The 15,340-nt window shown below is 38.6% G+C and overlaps 1 protein-coding gene across 10 annotated transcripts in view; it reads left to right on the top strand.

Moving 5' to 3' along the window:
- Nucleotides 1–15,340, top strand: part of UBE3D (ubiquitin protein ligase E3D) — an 88,772-nt gene that overhangs the window by 20,730 nt on the left and 52,702 nt on the right. For 8 of the 10 annotated variants that reach the window (XR_010388271.1, XR_010388267.1, XR_010388268.1 and 5 more), the window contains one exon: nucleotides 2,255–2,424. Coding sequence is in view for 4 of the 10 variants with exons in the window: in XM_026121072.2 (XP_025976857.1) it covers nucleotides 2,255–2,424 (170 nt within the window). In the remaining 6 variants the exon portion in view is untranslated. Of the gene's footprint in view, nucleotides 1–2,254; nucleotides 2,425–4,709; nucleotides 4,824–6,518; nucleotides 6,660–15,340 lie in introns of those variants that run through there. The other 2 variants (XM_026121073.2, XM_064508713.1) reach the window with 2 other exon arrangements.

Below are 15,340 nucleotides of genomic sequence, written 5' to 3'. Positions count from 1 at the left end.
CTTTCTCCTGATGCTCTCATTTGAGAAAAGGTCAACAATGTGCACAGTGAGTAAGTTCTAAACTTTATGTATGAGCTTCTGTAGAGATTCTTTTTCTCTTAACTGGAATTAATGTCAAAGGAATGTGGTAGTAGAGGCTCTGCTGTGCAAGGTAGTAGAGAGGAAGAAAAGGTTGTATATTGCCAGCAAAATGGTTTAGAACATAGATTGAAATTTGAAGCTATGTTAGCCGGAAATAACATATTGAAATGTGTTAAATCAGAGCCTTAGTGTGTGGTTGTTCATCCAGACAAAAGGCAGGATCAGAAAATAATTCATGAAGGAGGAGGAGATGGAAAATATTGCCTAGAGAAACAGATTTAGTTCAGAATTTGATAGTTCTAAAATGTATACAGATTTTCTCATAACCAAGTGTCTTTTCCGCCTAAAGACTTAATTGCTTTCTGTGCATTTTGTGCTAGATTATTAACAGGTATTTGGTGGACAAAGGTGTGTTCTGACCCAGTGATTGAGTGCTATTGTCAGAATTCACAGATCAACACTTGTGATGGAAGCACTTTTCAAATGTGCCCCCTTGTAAATGAAACGGATTAGTTACTTTCTCTAATGCAGGCTACAGAAGAATTCTGAAAGCAATAGCTAGATATTACTGCGTTGTTCCCTAGAGTAGTTTGAAGGACATTCACCTTCTGAAAAGCATTTTAGCAGACTCCTTCAAAGGGCAGTTGGTGGGGAGTGTTAATATTTGCAAAAGTAAGGAACTCTCTGTAGTTAAAGCTAAGGTTAGTGCTAGTGGCATGTGTGCATTGGTCACTTCTTTTTCTCCCCATTTTCTCCAGTGTTTCTTCAACACTCAGCTTAAAGCACCATGTGTAGTGGTCCAAGTTAATGTGGCATATTTTGCAGTTGAGGCTATAAATGTGCACTGTCAATTACCAGAACAGAACTGATGAACCGCAACTTGCTAAGCCACTGTAGTACGGTTCCTTGTTATCATTTATGTGCATATGCTAGAGGAATTCTCTTCCTTTCCATCCTCTCTCAAGACATCTTTATCAATACATCTCATTCCTCCTTTATGGAGCTCTCACTACAATGTTCTGAGCCTTGGGCCCTGATTAGCTGTGACTGTCGCACTCAGCAACGTGATGTGCATTGTGTGTCCTGTTAACAGTGACTTGCTCACTTCACAGGGGTATTGTACGTCTGCTACCTAATGTCATGTAACTTGCTTTACCTAGAGCTGATTAGGTCATGAGAAGCAAAAGATTAGTCTCTAGTGAGCAGAACTGCCTAAGTCCTATTTTCTATGATAAATATTTCATATATAAATGTTTGATACAGGCTGAGGACTTGTGAAATTGATTTCTGTTGGTAACTGAGATCATTCCACTCCTTTAGGCAGTGTGTAAGGGAAAGGCCTGACTGATTTTGTACAGTGCTTAGCATGAAAGCCCTGAATTCAGTTTCGAATGCTGGTAAATAAGCGCACAAAGATTAAATGAGATTATTAATGTGATGCAAAAAGTTCAAATTTCTCAAAAAGTTGGTGTGAACAGTTAGTGCTGAACAATGCCAAACCCATTATCAAATTTGAATTAGATTTATTTTCAAGTAAGGCTCTGTTACAGCCTTTTGTAAATCCCATCTTTATTTTAGACTACATTAATTGCCGTCTGTTTTTCTTGCATGTTTTGGCTCTGTCCAGTCTCAACTATCTTTTTCTTAAAACCCTTTAGTTCTTGGCTCTTCCAGTGGGCAGTCTTTCAATTCCCTTTCTGTCTTTAGCACTCAGTTGTTCAACACCATCTGCTCGACTCATTCCTTAAAAATAAATAAATAAAAAATAAAAGTAAAAAAATCAGAAAAATCATCCATTTGGTGCTGAAACAGAGACTTGGGGCTGTTTTTTCTGTTACTATCAAAGGGAATTTGCTGCTGCCACAAAAAGAGGCAGCTTCATGGAAATAATCATCTTAATAGTGATTGTGATAAATCAGGCATCAGTTTGTTTTTCTTCAGTAGAGGCTGTGCAAACTGTGCTAAATAATAGTGAAAGTAAAATGTCAATTCATGTTTGGTTATACTTTGTTAGAAACAAATATGTGATGTACAAGTAAATGTAAAGAAATTTCACTATGAAAGTGACTTTAGTATCAGCTCTTTTATAGTACATCAGGTTTAGGGTCAGAGTAACAGAACAAATTGAAATTGATGTCATCTTCAGTAATAGAAATGATTTTTTCATTTGTAGGTATGGCTTTTAAATTCTGACACTCTGCTGGTGGAGTCTTTAGGAAGTTCGTCCTCCCACAGTGTTTTTACACTGTTTGGAGATAGTTTGAGGCCTGATTCTGGACCAGTGGCGACCTGGAATGCTGTCAAGGTTCTTTACCAGCCATGCATTAAAAGCAGGAATAAGGAGTGAGTATTGCCTTTTCTGATCTCAGGTTCTGAACCTTGTTTCTTTCTGCTGTCCTAGTCAAAAATATTTGTTGTTCTTTGGGGCAGTCCATTAATCTTCGAAGTGTATCATCTTGAAATCGCATACATTTTTTTTTCTTTTTTAGCAAAAAGCCAGAAAAGTAGTAGTTTAGTTGCTGTTATAGCCAGAGAGAATCTGGTGGTTACATTTTTTGCATAGTAATTTTAAACTGTAGGTGGAAGAGTTATGTTATTCTGACATATGCATAGATAACCTAGGTAAATGATACAAATAAGAACTTTTTTCACTTATGAAGTAAAGTAATCTGCTCCCTTTTTCATTCATTCTTTTTTCCCCCCACATATTAACTACCTGTACGTTTCTAGAGCCTTGTCCTTTTTCTGGCTATGTTGACAGAAGCTGGAAGGGTCATGGTGCAGCATCTCTGTATACCTGTACAGTGCATCTAACAATGTCACCGTTAAAAGTTATTTCATGTAGCCTAGCAGAAGAATATGAATAATGCCATATCAGTAATGTGAGGGGGCTCCCCCAAGAGGGTCCTTGCTGGTTGTGATGCAGAGGGAGGTTCATCGAATTACCAAATTAGCCTCCGTGTGTACCTGTAACTTACTTTCAGCCCAGTGGTTGCATTATTTCAAAAATAATTTAGGCCCTGAGGGAAGAGGAAAGAGAAGAGGTGAGGAAGGTGGTTGAGTTGAATACCATAGAAGCTTTTTTTTGTTTTTTTTTTTGTGGCTCTGTCCCATTCTGCTGGAGCCCTCATAAATGGAACATTTGGTTTCTGCAAGCTTTGAACTCTATCTTATGGCGGGGGGAAAGAAACTGCCTAACAAATTAAAGCCTGTAACTGTTGGAGAGCACAGATGTGAGAATATTGATTCACCTGTGATTCCAGTGTTTGCAGGTGACAGAGTCTGATTTCTAGCATAATTTATTGCTCTTTGCTCTGCAGTTATAGAGAAAGCATTGTTTTTGTATAGGTCACACTTAAATAGTGGTTTGGGTTTGTTGTTTTTACTTTGAGCTTTTGGAAACTAGATGACAGTTTTAAACTGGTATGTATGTATTTAAAATTCAGAAGACATTCCCTCCAGACTCAGTACCAATACACAACTAATTTATAGCTAAAGAGCTCAAAGTACAAGAATGTTGCCTCACTCAAACATGCACACATGCATTTAAATATTTTCATAGGAAGAATGTGTACCTTACAAGAAGGTGTGATTCATCATAGTGTTTGTCCTGAATATTGCTTAGTGTACCTGCCTGCCGCCCCCCCCCCTTTTTTTAAACAGATCTAGTACTGAATAGTTGAAATAAACTGTCTAACATATGGAGAGAGTACAAAGTTCTAACATGTACAGAGGAGATTACTCTATAATAGGAAGTATTACTGTTGTAAGAGAATAGAATTACCTTTTATTAATGTAGTAGCTTCAGAACTTGGCATTGGAAAAGCTCTGTAATTTAAATGTTTTCTAGTGTTCCAAACTACCTTTTAAAATATTTTCATTTAAACATCTTATTCTTAGAATGGGGGATATTTCAAGAACAAGTACCAGCTCTCAAAATGAAAGATACCTGATTTACCACTGTAGGTCTTGGAGAAGTATAACTTACAGCTTTGCCTTTCAGTTTTTCATTCTTTATCACAGAGAAGGGCTAATTGCCTTGACACACACTTAGTAACTTTGACGTGTTATTGAGATAGAACTCATATCTGCTTAGTAGCTTTCATGGACATCAAGATCCTGTCTACTTTGTTGTATAAAAAAAAAAAAAAAGTCAAAGGGAAGTGTTAGAAGAATGCTTTTCTTGAATGGAGTTTTCAGCTGCAGAATTTTGTTGTGAGACTATGTTCAGTTCTTTCCATTTCTTTGGTAGACTGGTTACAAATCACTTGTTTCTGAAGATTACTTTGTATTTATCTTTGAGATTTGGCAGTGAACAGCAGTACTAAGGCATAAGTGAGATTTTAATGCTCCTCTGGCAGTAATTGGCATCCTCCCTGTCCAGTCCCTGGCTTAAAATGCAAAAAACAGATGAGAAAGAACAGAAAGGCTTGTTCTAATTTCTTTCCTATTAGAATATTTGTTTGGGGGTTTTATATATTTAAAGTGTAAGTGCAATATGAAAAACTAAAACAGCACAATCCGTATAGGAAAATAAGACCTGAACGTCTCTGAGCCTCTGTATCTTCTTGCTTGCTTGCTTTCTGAGCTGTTCATTGCTTAAGAACTATGTTGTATTCTTTTTTTAGTGACGTTCTTCTTACAGCTTGAATTGAACTCTGGAGAACTTATTACACAGTCTGATGATAAGCATACTGATCTTTGTAAACCAGACCAAAAGAATAAAATCTCTGCAAAACTACTCCCTTCCTAATATTTTCCTATTCCTGATTAAACTCTACAATGCTTGTTACTTTTTGTCTTGTTTTTCTTAACTGAGCCCAAGGACTTCAGGTTCCCTGTACGTGGTGCCATCTTTTTGTCGCAACTGCTCCACTTAAGTATTTTAAAAGACAGAAGAAAATTGTGGATGTCCATACAAGTCTGTATGCAAGTTGTTATGAAATATGCTGATTCACTCTTTCCTGCTGGAGCAGGAAGCTGGAATTACCATTTTGTGCTGTAGCACATTTCATATATGTGGTATTCCAAAGTGTTTTGGGGAGCACAGAATGATGCAACTAGTGTACAGTGATAAAACCAGTGTATGAAGGAATAAAACTTGGATCCTTTTGGCTGGGTCTGGTTGACTACAGTATTTAAATTGCCTGTAATTTTTAGATGAATAAGTAACTACACCCCAAAGTACTTCAGATTTCCTGTGTGGAAACAGTACTTCTCAAAAAAGCTTTCAAAGATATCTTTGTCTCCTTAAATCGACTGTATATATTTATTCTACCTTTAGCATAACTGTATAAGGTTAAGGATTATTGGGAATGATAAAACTACATCTAATTTAAGTATAGTGCACAAGTATATCTAATTTAGTGTGATCAAAACTGCTGTTACTTCCTGTAATGTTAACTGAAAAGAGCATAGTTAACTGCAGATTAGATACAAGTATGGGATTGAATGGCACTGATTCATAGGCATTAGCAGCAGTATATTTTTATTTGCACAGTATTGACTTTACTGCCTGCAGATTTGATTAATCCTTTTTGTTTGATGGGTTGCTGTTGTGGTACTTGATGAAAATGGAAATATAAAAACAAATAGTCATCCAAAATACATGTTGGAGGGGGATTTTTTTGCTCCAGTCAAATATACTGGGGGTTAGGTGAATTAAAAAACAAGGACACCCATTAAACTCACCTGCTTGATGTTGAAACTGAGGAATGATTGGTTATTCTTCTAGCAGGCAGCTTCCTATTGTAGTTACTAATCTTCTTTCTGTGAAGCAAACACAGCACCCAGTTGTGCTTTTACAGAAATAAACATATAATTTTGGACTTTGAGATAGAAAAGCAAAGATATTCAAACCTCCTTTTCTTATTTAACTAATATGACAAGCATATCTTCAGTCTGTTCTAGGTATCCAGAAAAATCCTTATGCATGTATGTTCTTGGGGTAGGAGAACTGTTTTTTTGACCTTGGTTGATGTATGATCTCGTATTCTTTTGTTTATAAAGTTCAGAAACCAAAGTTATGGTTGGTTAAGAATTGTTTTCCTGTTCTTATCTTTCTAATAAAGTGCAATAAAAAGGACTTCAGTTGAGTCTATTTCCACTAACTCATTTACCAGTTGGCCAGCAGTAGTGCCTGAATATGTGCAGTAAGACTGAAGCCTTTCTGTATTGAACAGTAATGCAAACATAGCAGAAAAAAATATCAAAAAACAGTGTAACTTACTTAATGCAGTGTGTTTGCGTTTAGGTCTCATGTTGTTTATTTCAACAATTCCATACAAAATGTCTGATTTCTTGAATGGTACAGATTCCAAATGTATTTTAGATGTCCACATTCCTATAATAATTGTAATACTTATGTTGCTCGTTTCTGCAAAAGCATGTGCCTTTGAAAGACTGCGAAGGATTCAAAGCCCCTCTTCTTTTTCTAGGGACCAGAACGTTGTTCTATTCCCTGTTAGCGGAGGAGTAAGCAAGGATATCTCCTGTGTAGGAGGGAGTCAACGAAAGGTTCACTTGTGATATGGATCCCAATACCTGCAAGGGACAGGCATGTACTCTATTATCTAGTATTGCATGCCAGAGAGCTGCTTCAGTTGTTGCAAGTTAACTGGAATACACTTTGGTCTGATCTAATTCCTGCGGTGCCAAGATCTGATCCGAGAGAGAAGGGAAGTAGCCATCCTGCTTGTGGACTGCAGTGGAACCTGTACTGCTAGGTCTTAGGTTAAGACAGGTTAAGATAAAATAGAAATCAAAATATTTATTTGTAACATCCAAAATATAAGTCATAAACGTTTATAAAACATATGTGTGAAGAAGTGAAAGAAAATCTGTACTTCGTCTACCTACACAAGTGTAAGTCTGCTTACTCTGGGATAAATACTTTTGTGGTAGCAGTTGAGGTCTCAGGCTTTGTGAAATCTTCCCCTGGCATGCTGTCTCTACTAGAGAGTGCCTAACTGGGGTTCTCTAATAACTCACCTTCAGGCACCCCCTTTTCAAGGTAACTCTTAGGTTCAGATTCCTTGGGATGCCCTTGAATCTCTCTTGTATAAGAGCTAACATAGTAGTTTTTATACATGAAATCTTCCTTTTGAAGACTTCTGGGAAGTCATGAGAGATTTACTTTCTCACCCCAAAACCAGTTTTATTCCTTCTTTATTCAGAGCACAGTTGCCCATTGTTCTTAATTAACATGATGCATATTTCACTCCCTCAGATATGGAAACCTGTTTGCTTTTTTTGTTTTGTTTTCCTGAACTAGGAATTATCTCCTATGAGCAACATCTTGCTTCAGTGGATATTGGATCACCTCCCTTGACCTGCTGGCAATGCTCTGTCTAATGCAGCTCAGGAGTGTGAATGCCAAAGAATGTTGGCATTCTTTGCCTGGAGGGCACATTGCTGATTTTTGCTCAACCTGCTGCCTACCAGGTCCTTCTCTGCAAAGCTGTTCTCCAGCTGGTTGGCCCTCAGCCTGTACTGATGCCTGGGGTTATTCCTCCCCAGGACTCTTTATTTCCCTCTGTTGACTTCATAATGTTCCTCTTCGCCCACTTCTCCAGCCTGTCAAGGTCCCCCTGAATGGCAGCACAACTATATGGTGTGTCAGCCACTCCTTGCAGTTCTGTATTGTCGGCAGCCTTACTGAGGGTGCATTTGGTCCCATCATCTAGATTGTTAATGAAGATGTTAAGCAGTATTGACCTGTTGGGTACACCACTAGTGACTGGCCTCCAGGTGGAGTTTGTGCTGCTGATCACAACGCTCTGAACTGGCAATTTGGCCAGTTTCAGTTCCACCTAACTGTCCACTTATCTACCCCTACTTACTTCATCAACTTGTTTGTGTGTTATGGGAGATGGTGTCAAAACCCTTACTAAAGTCAAGATAAACAACATCCACTGCTCTCCCCTCATTCACCAGGCTAACCATCTCATTGTAGAAGGCTGTCAGGTTGGTTAAACATGAGTTCTCCTTCATAAATCCATACTGACTACTCCCTGTCAGCTGCTTTTCCTTCACATATCTGGAAATGGTATCCAGGATTAGTTGCTGCATCACCTTCCCAGGGATTGAGGTGAGGCTGACCTGCCTGTAATTCCCCAGATCCTCCTTCTTGAAGATAAAGTTAGCATTTGCTTTCTTCCAGTCCTCAGGAACCTCTCATGATCACTATGAACTTTCAAAGATAACTGAGAGTGACTTGGCAATGATACTAGTCAGCTCCCTCAGCACTCGTGGGTGCCTCCCATCAGGACCCATGGACTTGTGTATGTCCAGTTTGTTTAAGTGTTCCTTAAACTGGTCCTCCTCCACTGAGGGCAAGTCTTCCTTGCTCCACGCTTCCCCTCTGGTCTCAGGGACTTGGATTTCTGAAGCCAGTCTTATCATTAAAGACTGCAACAGAAGACAACCTTCAGTATCTTTGCCTTTCTTTGTGTCCTTTGTCACCAGGGCCCCTGCCCCATTCAGCAGCGGGCCTGCATTTTGCCTAGCCTTCCTTTTGCTACCTATGTACTTGCAGAAACGTTTCTGGCTTCCCTTAATGTCCCTGGCTAATTTAAACTTCAGATGGGTGAAAGCCCATCCCTAACCCCATCCCTGTGTGCTTGGTCAGTATCACTGTATTCTTCTCAGGTCAGCTGTCCCTGCTTCCACCTCTTGTACACTTGCTTTTTATGTTAGAGTTTAGTCAGGAGCTCCTTACTCATCCATGGAGGCCTCCTGCCACATTTTCTTAATTTCCTGCTAGTTGGGATGGGCCATTCTTGAGTTTGGGAGAGGTAATCCTTGAATATCAGCCAGCTCTCTTGGATCTTTCTCTGCTCCAGGATGGTCTCTCATGAGATTCTTTCAAGCAGATTCCTGAACAGGCCAAAGTCTGCTCTCCTGAAGGCCAGGATCTTGCTTTTTGCTCTGCTCCATCCTCACAGGATTCCAAACTCCACCATTTACAGTGATGTATATGTTATGTTGGTGTCCTCCACTTTCCTCTCAGCAAGGCTCTTTTTATCCACCTGCAAATATGCTGTGCAAACAAAAGAGGCCTTCCTGTCAAGTAACAGGTTCTTGGCACATAATGCCTTATGCAAACAGCCTTGACTGCTGGGAGTAATAATTTTAAATACTGCTGAAGTGAGAATGTTGTAAAAATGCATGAAGAAAATAAAATTGCATGGCAATTCAATCACAACTCGACCTTGGAAAGTGATTTGTGAAGGTACATGAGAGGAAGTCATACCTTTCCTTTTATAGTAGTGTGCTGGGCAAAGCTTTGTTGTCAAAAAGTCATTGATAACTCTTTCTGTTTCTCATCTTTTTCTGTTCTTCTAGAGACTCTCTAAAGGGTTTACAGCTTTTGCAGAAGCCTTCTCCTGTTTAAGAATTTGCTGCTTATCACTTGAGAGTTGAAAAGTGACTTTCAGAAATTGTTTGTATGGTTTTTATTAGCTTTAGAGAGTCAGAAAAAGCTAGAAAATTGAGTTTGTGGCTGAAAACCTGGAATTTGTGAGTTCAGTGCCTTTTTTACAGTTTTATGATTACATCAGAGTCTGTGAATACTGAGCTGCTTATGAAGCTGTGTTACTGATGGATTCCAGGATGTTATTTGTCCCAAGAATGGCTTTCATTCTGTATATGTCTGTACAGTAAGTCATCTCTTAAAAAAGCTCCAAACTGTGTTCTAATTCAGTCTGAAATTTGTTCAGTGATACAGTATTTCATTGATTCTTGTATGTGTGAAATAGGATGCTCTTTCCTAGTGCCTCAGTAACTCGTCTGCAGAAAATATGTGGGAGCAGGCAGATCAAGAGCTGACTGGCTGAGGAGTGACCATTGTTTTAGTCTTCTGCTGTCTGTTTAAGATTATTTCTGCACTATAAGCTTGTTGCGCTATATCTGGGATGATTGAGTGGATATGATTGTAAATGAAGTGCAAAGGATCTTTTTTATTTCAGACTGCTTTTTTTCTGCTCCCTTCTTGCATTCTTTTGCTTGGGTGAGTACAGGAGAGAAGTGACACCATAGATGAGGTGAATTGCCTTAAAAGAGCCAACTGAACAGCCAAGCAAAGCTTACTGAGAGAAACATTCTAAAGCCAGTCAGGACTGGAGGGCAGATTTGGGATGGGGAAGGGGGAAAGACGTTTCAGAATTTAAGATAAACATTCTGGAAACTATAAGCCACCTGAACTTTGAATGCTTGGGCTGAACTTTGAAGGAAGAGCTGAAAGCTCCAGCTGAGAGCTATCATTTTTAGCTTGAGATTTGTTCTTCAGAATGTACTGGTACCATCCTTCCCCATCACTAGGAGAAGATATATACAACTTCTAAGTATACCTTTCAGGAGAGACATTCTGACTCTCCTGTTTATTGGAAATAGATCTGCCACATGCAACATCCTTTTATGGTAATTACTAAAGATTGTCATTACTGTTCCTCAACACAGGTGTGATGCATCTTTCTAACCCTTCAGAGTTGTCATATTTTAGTCTTTCTAAATATAAGTAGTGTTAGAAGCACTAAGTGAGGTAGAGAGAAATGTTGGGATAAAGCCCGTGTCCACCAAAAGATGTCTCTTGGATTTTTGCTCAGAGCAGGCTAACCATATTGTAATTCTAGTTGGACTGGTCACTTAAGTGCATGGTTTTGCTCAAATGAAGTCTGCCTTTGAAATTTAGCGTTGAAGTCAAAGGAGGGAGGGTTCTGACTGCTTTGTTAAAAATGGATCCGCAATTCTGATTTGCTTAATCATTTTTTAAAAATCTGACCCATAGTCTGCCTTTCTCATTGTGTAGAATAGAAAATTCTTAGTGTGTCACTACTCATCTTGCACTGCACTACTATTGTTGCATTGTTCATTGGAAGTGTGAAATGCTATATACATAGTAATTGGTAATGTAAAAATAAGAAACTGACTGTTAATGATATTGCTGAGTTACTACTTATGTGCTAATTTTATTAGAAAAAACAGGAAATCTCGATAGCATGTTTATCTATCACGTTTAATATGCTTTTGAAGTAGGAGTTGTGATTCTGTAATACGGCAGAACAAAAATATAATTTAGGCTTGTGTATTATTTTCATTATAATTCTTGATACTTATGAGTGAAACACAAATTCAGGTAACTGCAGTTTTACTACTTCTCATGTCTCTCTAGTTAATATTGCTGTAGCTCTTTTGGAAGTATCAGAGTTTGCAGTGAGAGAAATTGGATGTGAAAAAATTGTGAATTGAAAGCAACGTTATCTGAAACTAATTCATAGTCTGAAACAGCTGCACTGTCCAAAGATCATAAAAACTTAAGAAAGGCCAAACTGGTTCAGACCACTGTTGCATCTAGCCCCGTATTCTCACTCCAACGTCAGGAAGTGCTATTTAGGGAAGCTTGTGAGCCTCGCTTCTCGCTTGTACTGGCCAGCTTCTGTAGTTGTACTAAGGACATTAGAGGGTACAACCTATTCTGTTTCCTTTAGTATCTGTTAATGAGTCTGTTGACCATCTGTTTGAAGAACCCCGTTTTGTCCTTACTGGTACTGGCTACCTCCACAATCTCCTGTAACAGCAAGTTCCAGAAGTTCACTATTGCTGTGAAGAACTACTTTTCTTAACCTATTTTAAACTGATCTCCTGCTCGTTTGAGTGAGTTCCCTCTAGATGCAGTATTGGGGGATCTGGTGAAAAACAATTCTGCATTCATACAGGCAAAATGGACATGGGGATCCTAAACTTTAAACTGGTACTACAGCACGCAGTGCTCTGCTCTTGCAGATTTTATTTAGGAGTTAAATTTACCAGCCAGTTTGCTGGAGGGACAGCAGTGTCACATATATGCATATCCTGCTGTAGGATCTGTATAGATCCGTATTACATTCATTTTGCTTTTCTTGTAGCACTGCCTTTTTGAGAGCCAGATAGCCTAAATGTGATAGTGATGATCCATAGCAGATGATTTTATGACTGTAAGCCAAATTGTAGTAGCTTTTCACTTAGATACTTACACTTTGTTTCTTACAGAATTATAAAGACTCTTTCGTTCACTTGGGAACTGTAAATACTCAACTCCTATAATGCCTTTCAAATGACAGGAGCCATTTGAAAAAGCAGGAATCACGTAATGGGTCAAGTATAATGAGCCAAGAGTGAAAAAATAAAACTTACAAAAGCCTCTTAGGCAGATTGCTGACGAGAACTGCTTGAACCTCCAGTCTTGATTTACAGAATTCTGGAATCTTGGTCTGTTTTAAATTAATTGACATTTGTGTTTTTATTGTATTTCTCTATGCCAGGCTGCATAAACTAACAGTACTTAGATTAACGAAATGATTAAGGGTGCTAATTTTACTTACAATACTTTTTATGTCAGTAAGGCAAAAGCAAATTGGGAACATAAGGTTTGAGTCCAAGGAAGACTAATTTTTGAAGTTGTTTGGGATATTTCCATTTGTTTGCTGAATTCCTGTGTTGTAACAATAGGACATAGCTATTTGCTTATTTCGAATTCTGTACCATCAAGGATAAACAGAAATCTTTGACTTCCCCTCAAAGATTGAAGGACATCTTAAAGAAGAAAATCAGGCATTGGTATTTTTCAAGCATGTCTGTTCAAAGTCTTTTGGGGAACTATCAGTTCACATACTGAGTCCTCTGAATACTGGCCTTAAGGTATAAATGAAATAGTTTGGATGAGTAATAGGCATAATAATTGATGTTCTTGTGGCCATGAATGTTTGAGACAGAAGAGGAGGAAATCTGACTGGAAAGGTGGAAGGTACTGTTCCAGGGAATAAGACTGCTGCAGAATTTCAGTTGAATATATTCAAATAACTGCCCAAGGCAGAACTGCTTAGAAATCAACCTTTGGATTGAACATGCCCATCTCCACTCATTCTTCCCAGAGTCTTTGCACTGCCAGAATACCTGTTAAGCCTTTGTAACAGTAGAATGTGTTCAGTTCTGCTGCAGAAAAAGGGGAAAAAATGGGAGTTCTCCATACTCCTGAGGCAGGAATTTCGTATCTATCTTCTGGAATACAGATATCACTTGAGTGCTCCCAAGGGCCCTCCTGGCTTTCCTGAGGAAAGCAAAATCGTACAGTCTCTGATTGAAACTCAGTCTTCAGGGAAATGACTGCAGGCATTTATTTTACCTGGCTGCCCAGTGCTGCAGCTGGGGCTTTTCAGCTGAGTTGGTACTCATTAAGGCTGCAGCATAGTATCAGTAGCAGAGCTGCTTAGAAGTTGGGTTTTAAACTAAACACAATTTTTCTTTCTCCAGTAAGAGTTGATTTTCCTGGACCCTCTAGAGTTGTTTTATTTCAATATGGAAATGTCTTGAAGTGTGTCAGGCCTTGTAGTTTCACTTTCTTATGTACTCCTTTTCCCTTAGTAGCTGGCTTCCCAGCTATTCAGCAGTATGGCTGAGCAATATGGACTTTTTGTCCAAAAGTGGAGTTGATGTTTGTGGTGAGAGCAATAGTATGGCCTACAGAGAAGACATCTGGAAGCATTTCTAAGTATCTTTTAGCCTTTTTTTCCAGATTTTAAACTTCCTCCAGAAGATTTTTTATTATTATTACAAAAAAAAAAAAAATACAGCATAGTTTTGACCAGCTGGAATTAATGCTGGTATGTGAAGAATCATCTTCTGAAAAGAGATTTATAAATTACTCTGATAATAAGAATCTTCAGATATTTAATGCTTCAGTGTATTTTGGATTTAGTATCGTTACCAAGTGCTAGCTTTGTTGGTTGTAATAATACCTGAAAATCTGCCCATAGATATTCTCTACTGCCTCTCTTCAGCTGTCTGCATGTTATTGCTGTGAACTGCTGTTCAGTTGATGTATTTCAGACAGAAGTGGCTGCATGTCATTAACAATATTAAGGTCTCTAATTTTTCGAACATGTCACGATGATTAAAAAACCCCAGCTCTTTGGTATGGAGAAGAAGTTTTATGGATACAGAGGTTGTTTTATAGAAAACTATTTTTTTTTCCTGAAACTGTCACTGACTTGTGCAAGAGTAAATCAGTTATTGGAAAGCAGTTTTTGCCCCCAGCAGCAATTCTAGCAGTTCTAGTAGCAATTCTAAAGACACTTTTAGCACCTCTGCAGCTTTCTTTATGAGTAGTACCATTGAATTCAACACAGTTATCCAGATGGGTTGCTTATATCACCCATTATGTATGATGCGACTCTAACATGGCAAATTGCTTCAAGAGCGTAATGTAGTATTGGATACCAGATAACTGTAGATCTTGATTGTCTTGAGGAAAAATTGGAGAGAAGATACAGATATTGTTGATTATGAAGACGTTTAGACTGGAGATTGGAAGGTTTCCAGTATCAGAGCAATGAGGTTCCTGCACAGCCTTCTAGTAGGAATAATATTGTCAAGAAATGTAGTTGCGTTTAAAATGAAGCATGATAAATAGTAAAAGGAATGGTCTGCCATAATTCCTGTTCTAGCAAGGAAATGAGCTTTCTGGCCATTTCTCTTGTCTGGAGATGCCTTCTAGTTCAGTTTTGTAATTCTATCACTGAGCTGCCGAAAGGCTTCCCACTTCACCTCCATCATGTCTCGCTTGCACTCTGGAAGCTCTTCAGAATGAGTTTGTGTATGCCTGGAAAGCTACATTGGCCCTGCAGTCTTATTTGGGCTTCTGTGCAACAATTTAATAATTGTCAGATGTGGTATTGTTTTTCTACCTATGATATGTTTTCCAGTATCTAAAATCCATTCTAATTAACTTCTTTTGCAAAGGATTTCTAGTACTTGGTCTCCAGATGCTTTACTTTCTGCTGTTGCATCTCCTCTTTGAATGACCTCACCAACTCAAAGGCTTCTATTTTCACTGTGCTGGTGACTGCGAATCAGTCTTTACATGCCTACTCTACTTACTTTCATCAAAGCTGTATTTTGGTCTGTCTGTAACATCACCTCCTGGATCATCATTGACTAAACTTGTCTAAACACAGATTTAATCTTCCTTTTAAATCCCCTCCCTCTTCCTGTTTTGTGCCAGTGCCCCTCTTGCTCATGCCCAGGACTCAGCTGCCATGCTATATGTTTCCTGTTCCTCATGTGTTCAAGCTGAGATTGGATTTTCCTCCTTGATCCATAAAATTCTAAGAAGAAAGCTCATGAAAACTAAATCCATCTAGAAGCATCTGTTTTTGCTGATCTGATTGTGTCAAGATAGTAGGAAAGGAAAACTTGAGAATTAGCTCTGAGGTGAGGAAATTTT

The sequence above is a fragment of the Dromaius novaehollandiae genome, chromosome 3 (assembly GCF_036370855.1).
Source record: "Dromaius novaehollandiae isolate bDroNov1 chromosome 3, bDroNov1.hap1, whole genome shotgun sequence".
Lineage (NCBI taxonomy): Eukaryota > Metazoa > Chordata > Aves > Casuariiformes > Dromaiidae > Dromaius > Dromaius novaehollandiae.
Note: the sequence above shows the minus strand (reverse complement) of the source record. Positions and strands in the feature narration are given on the sequence as shown.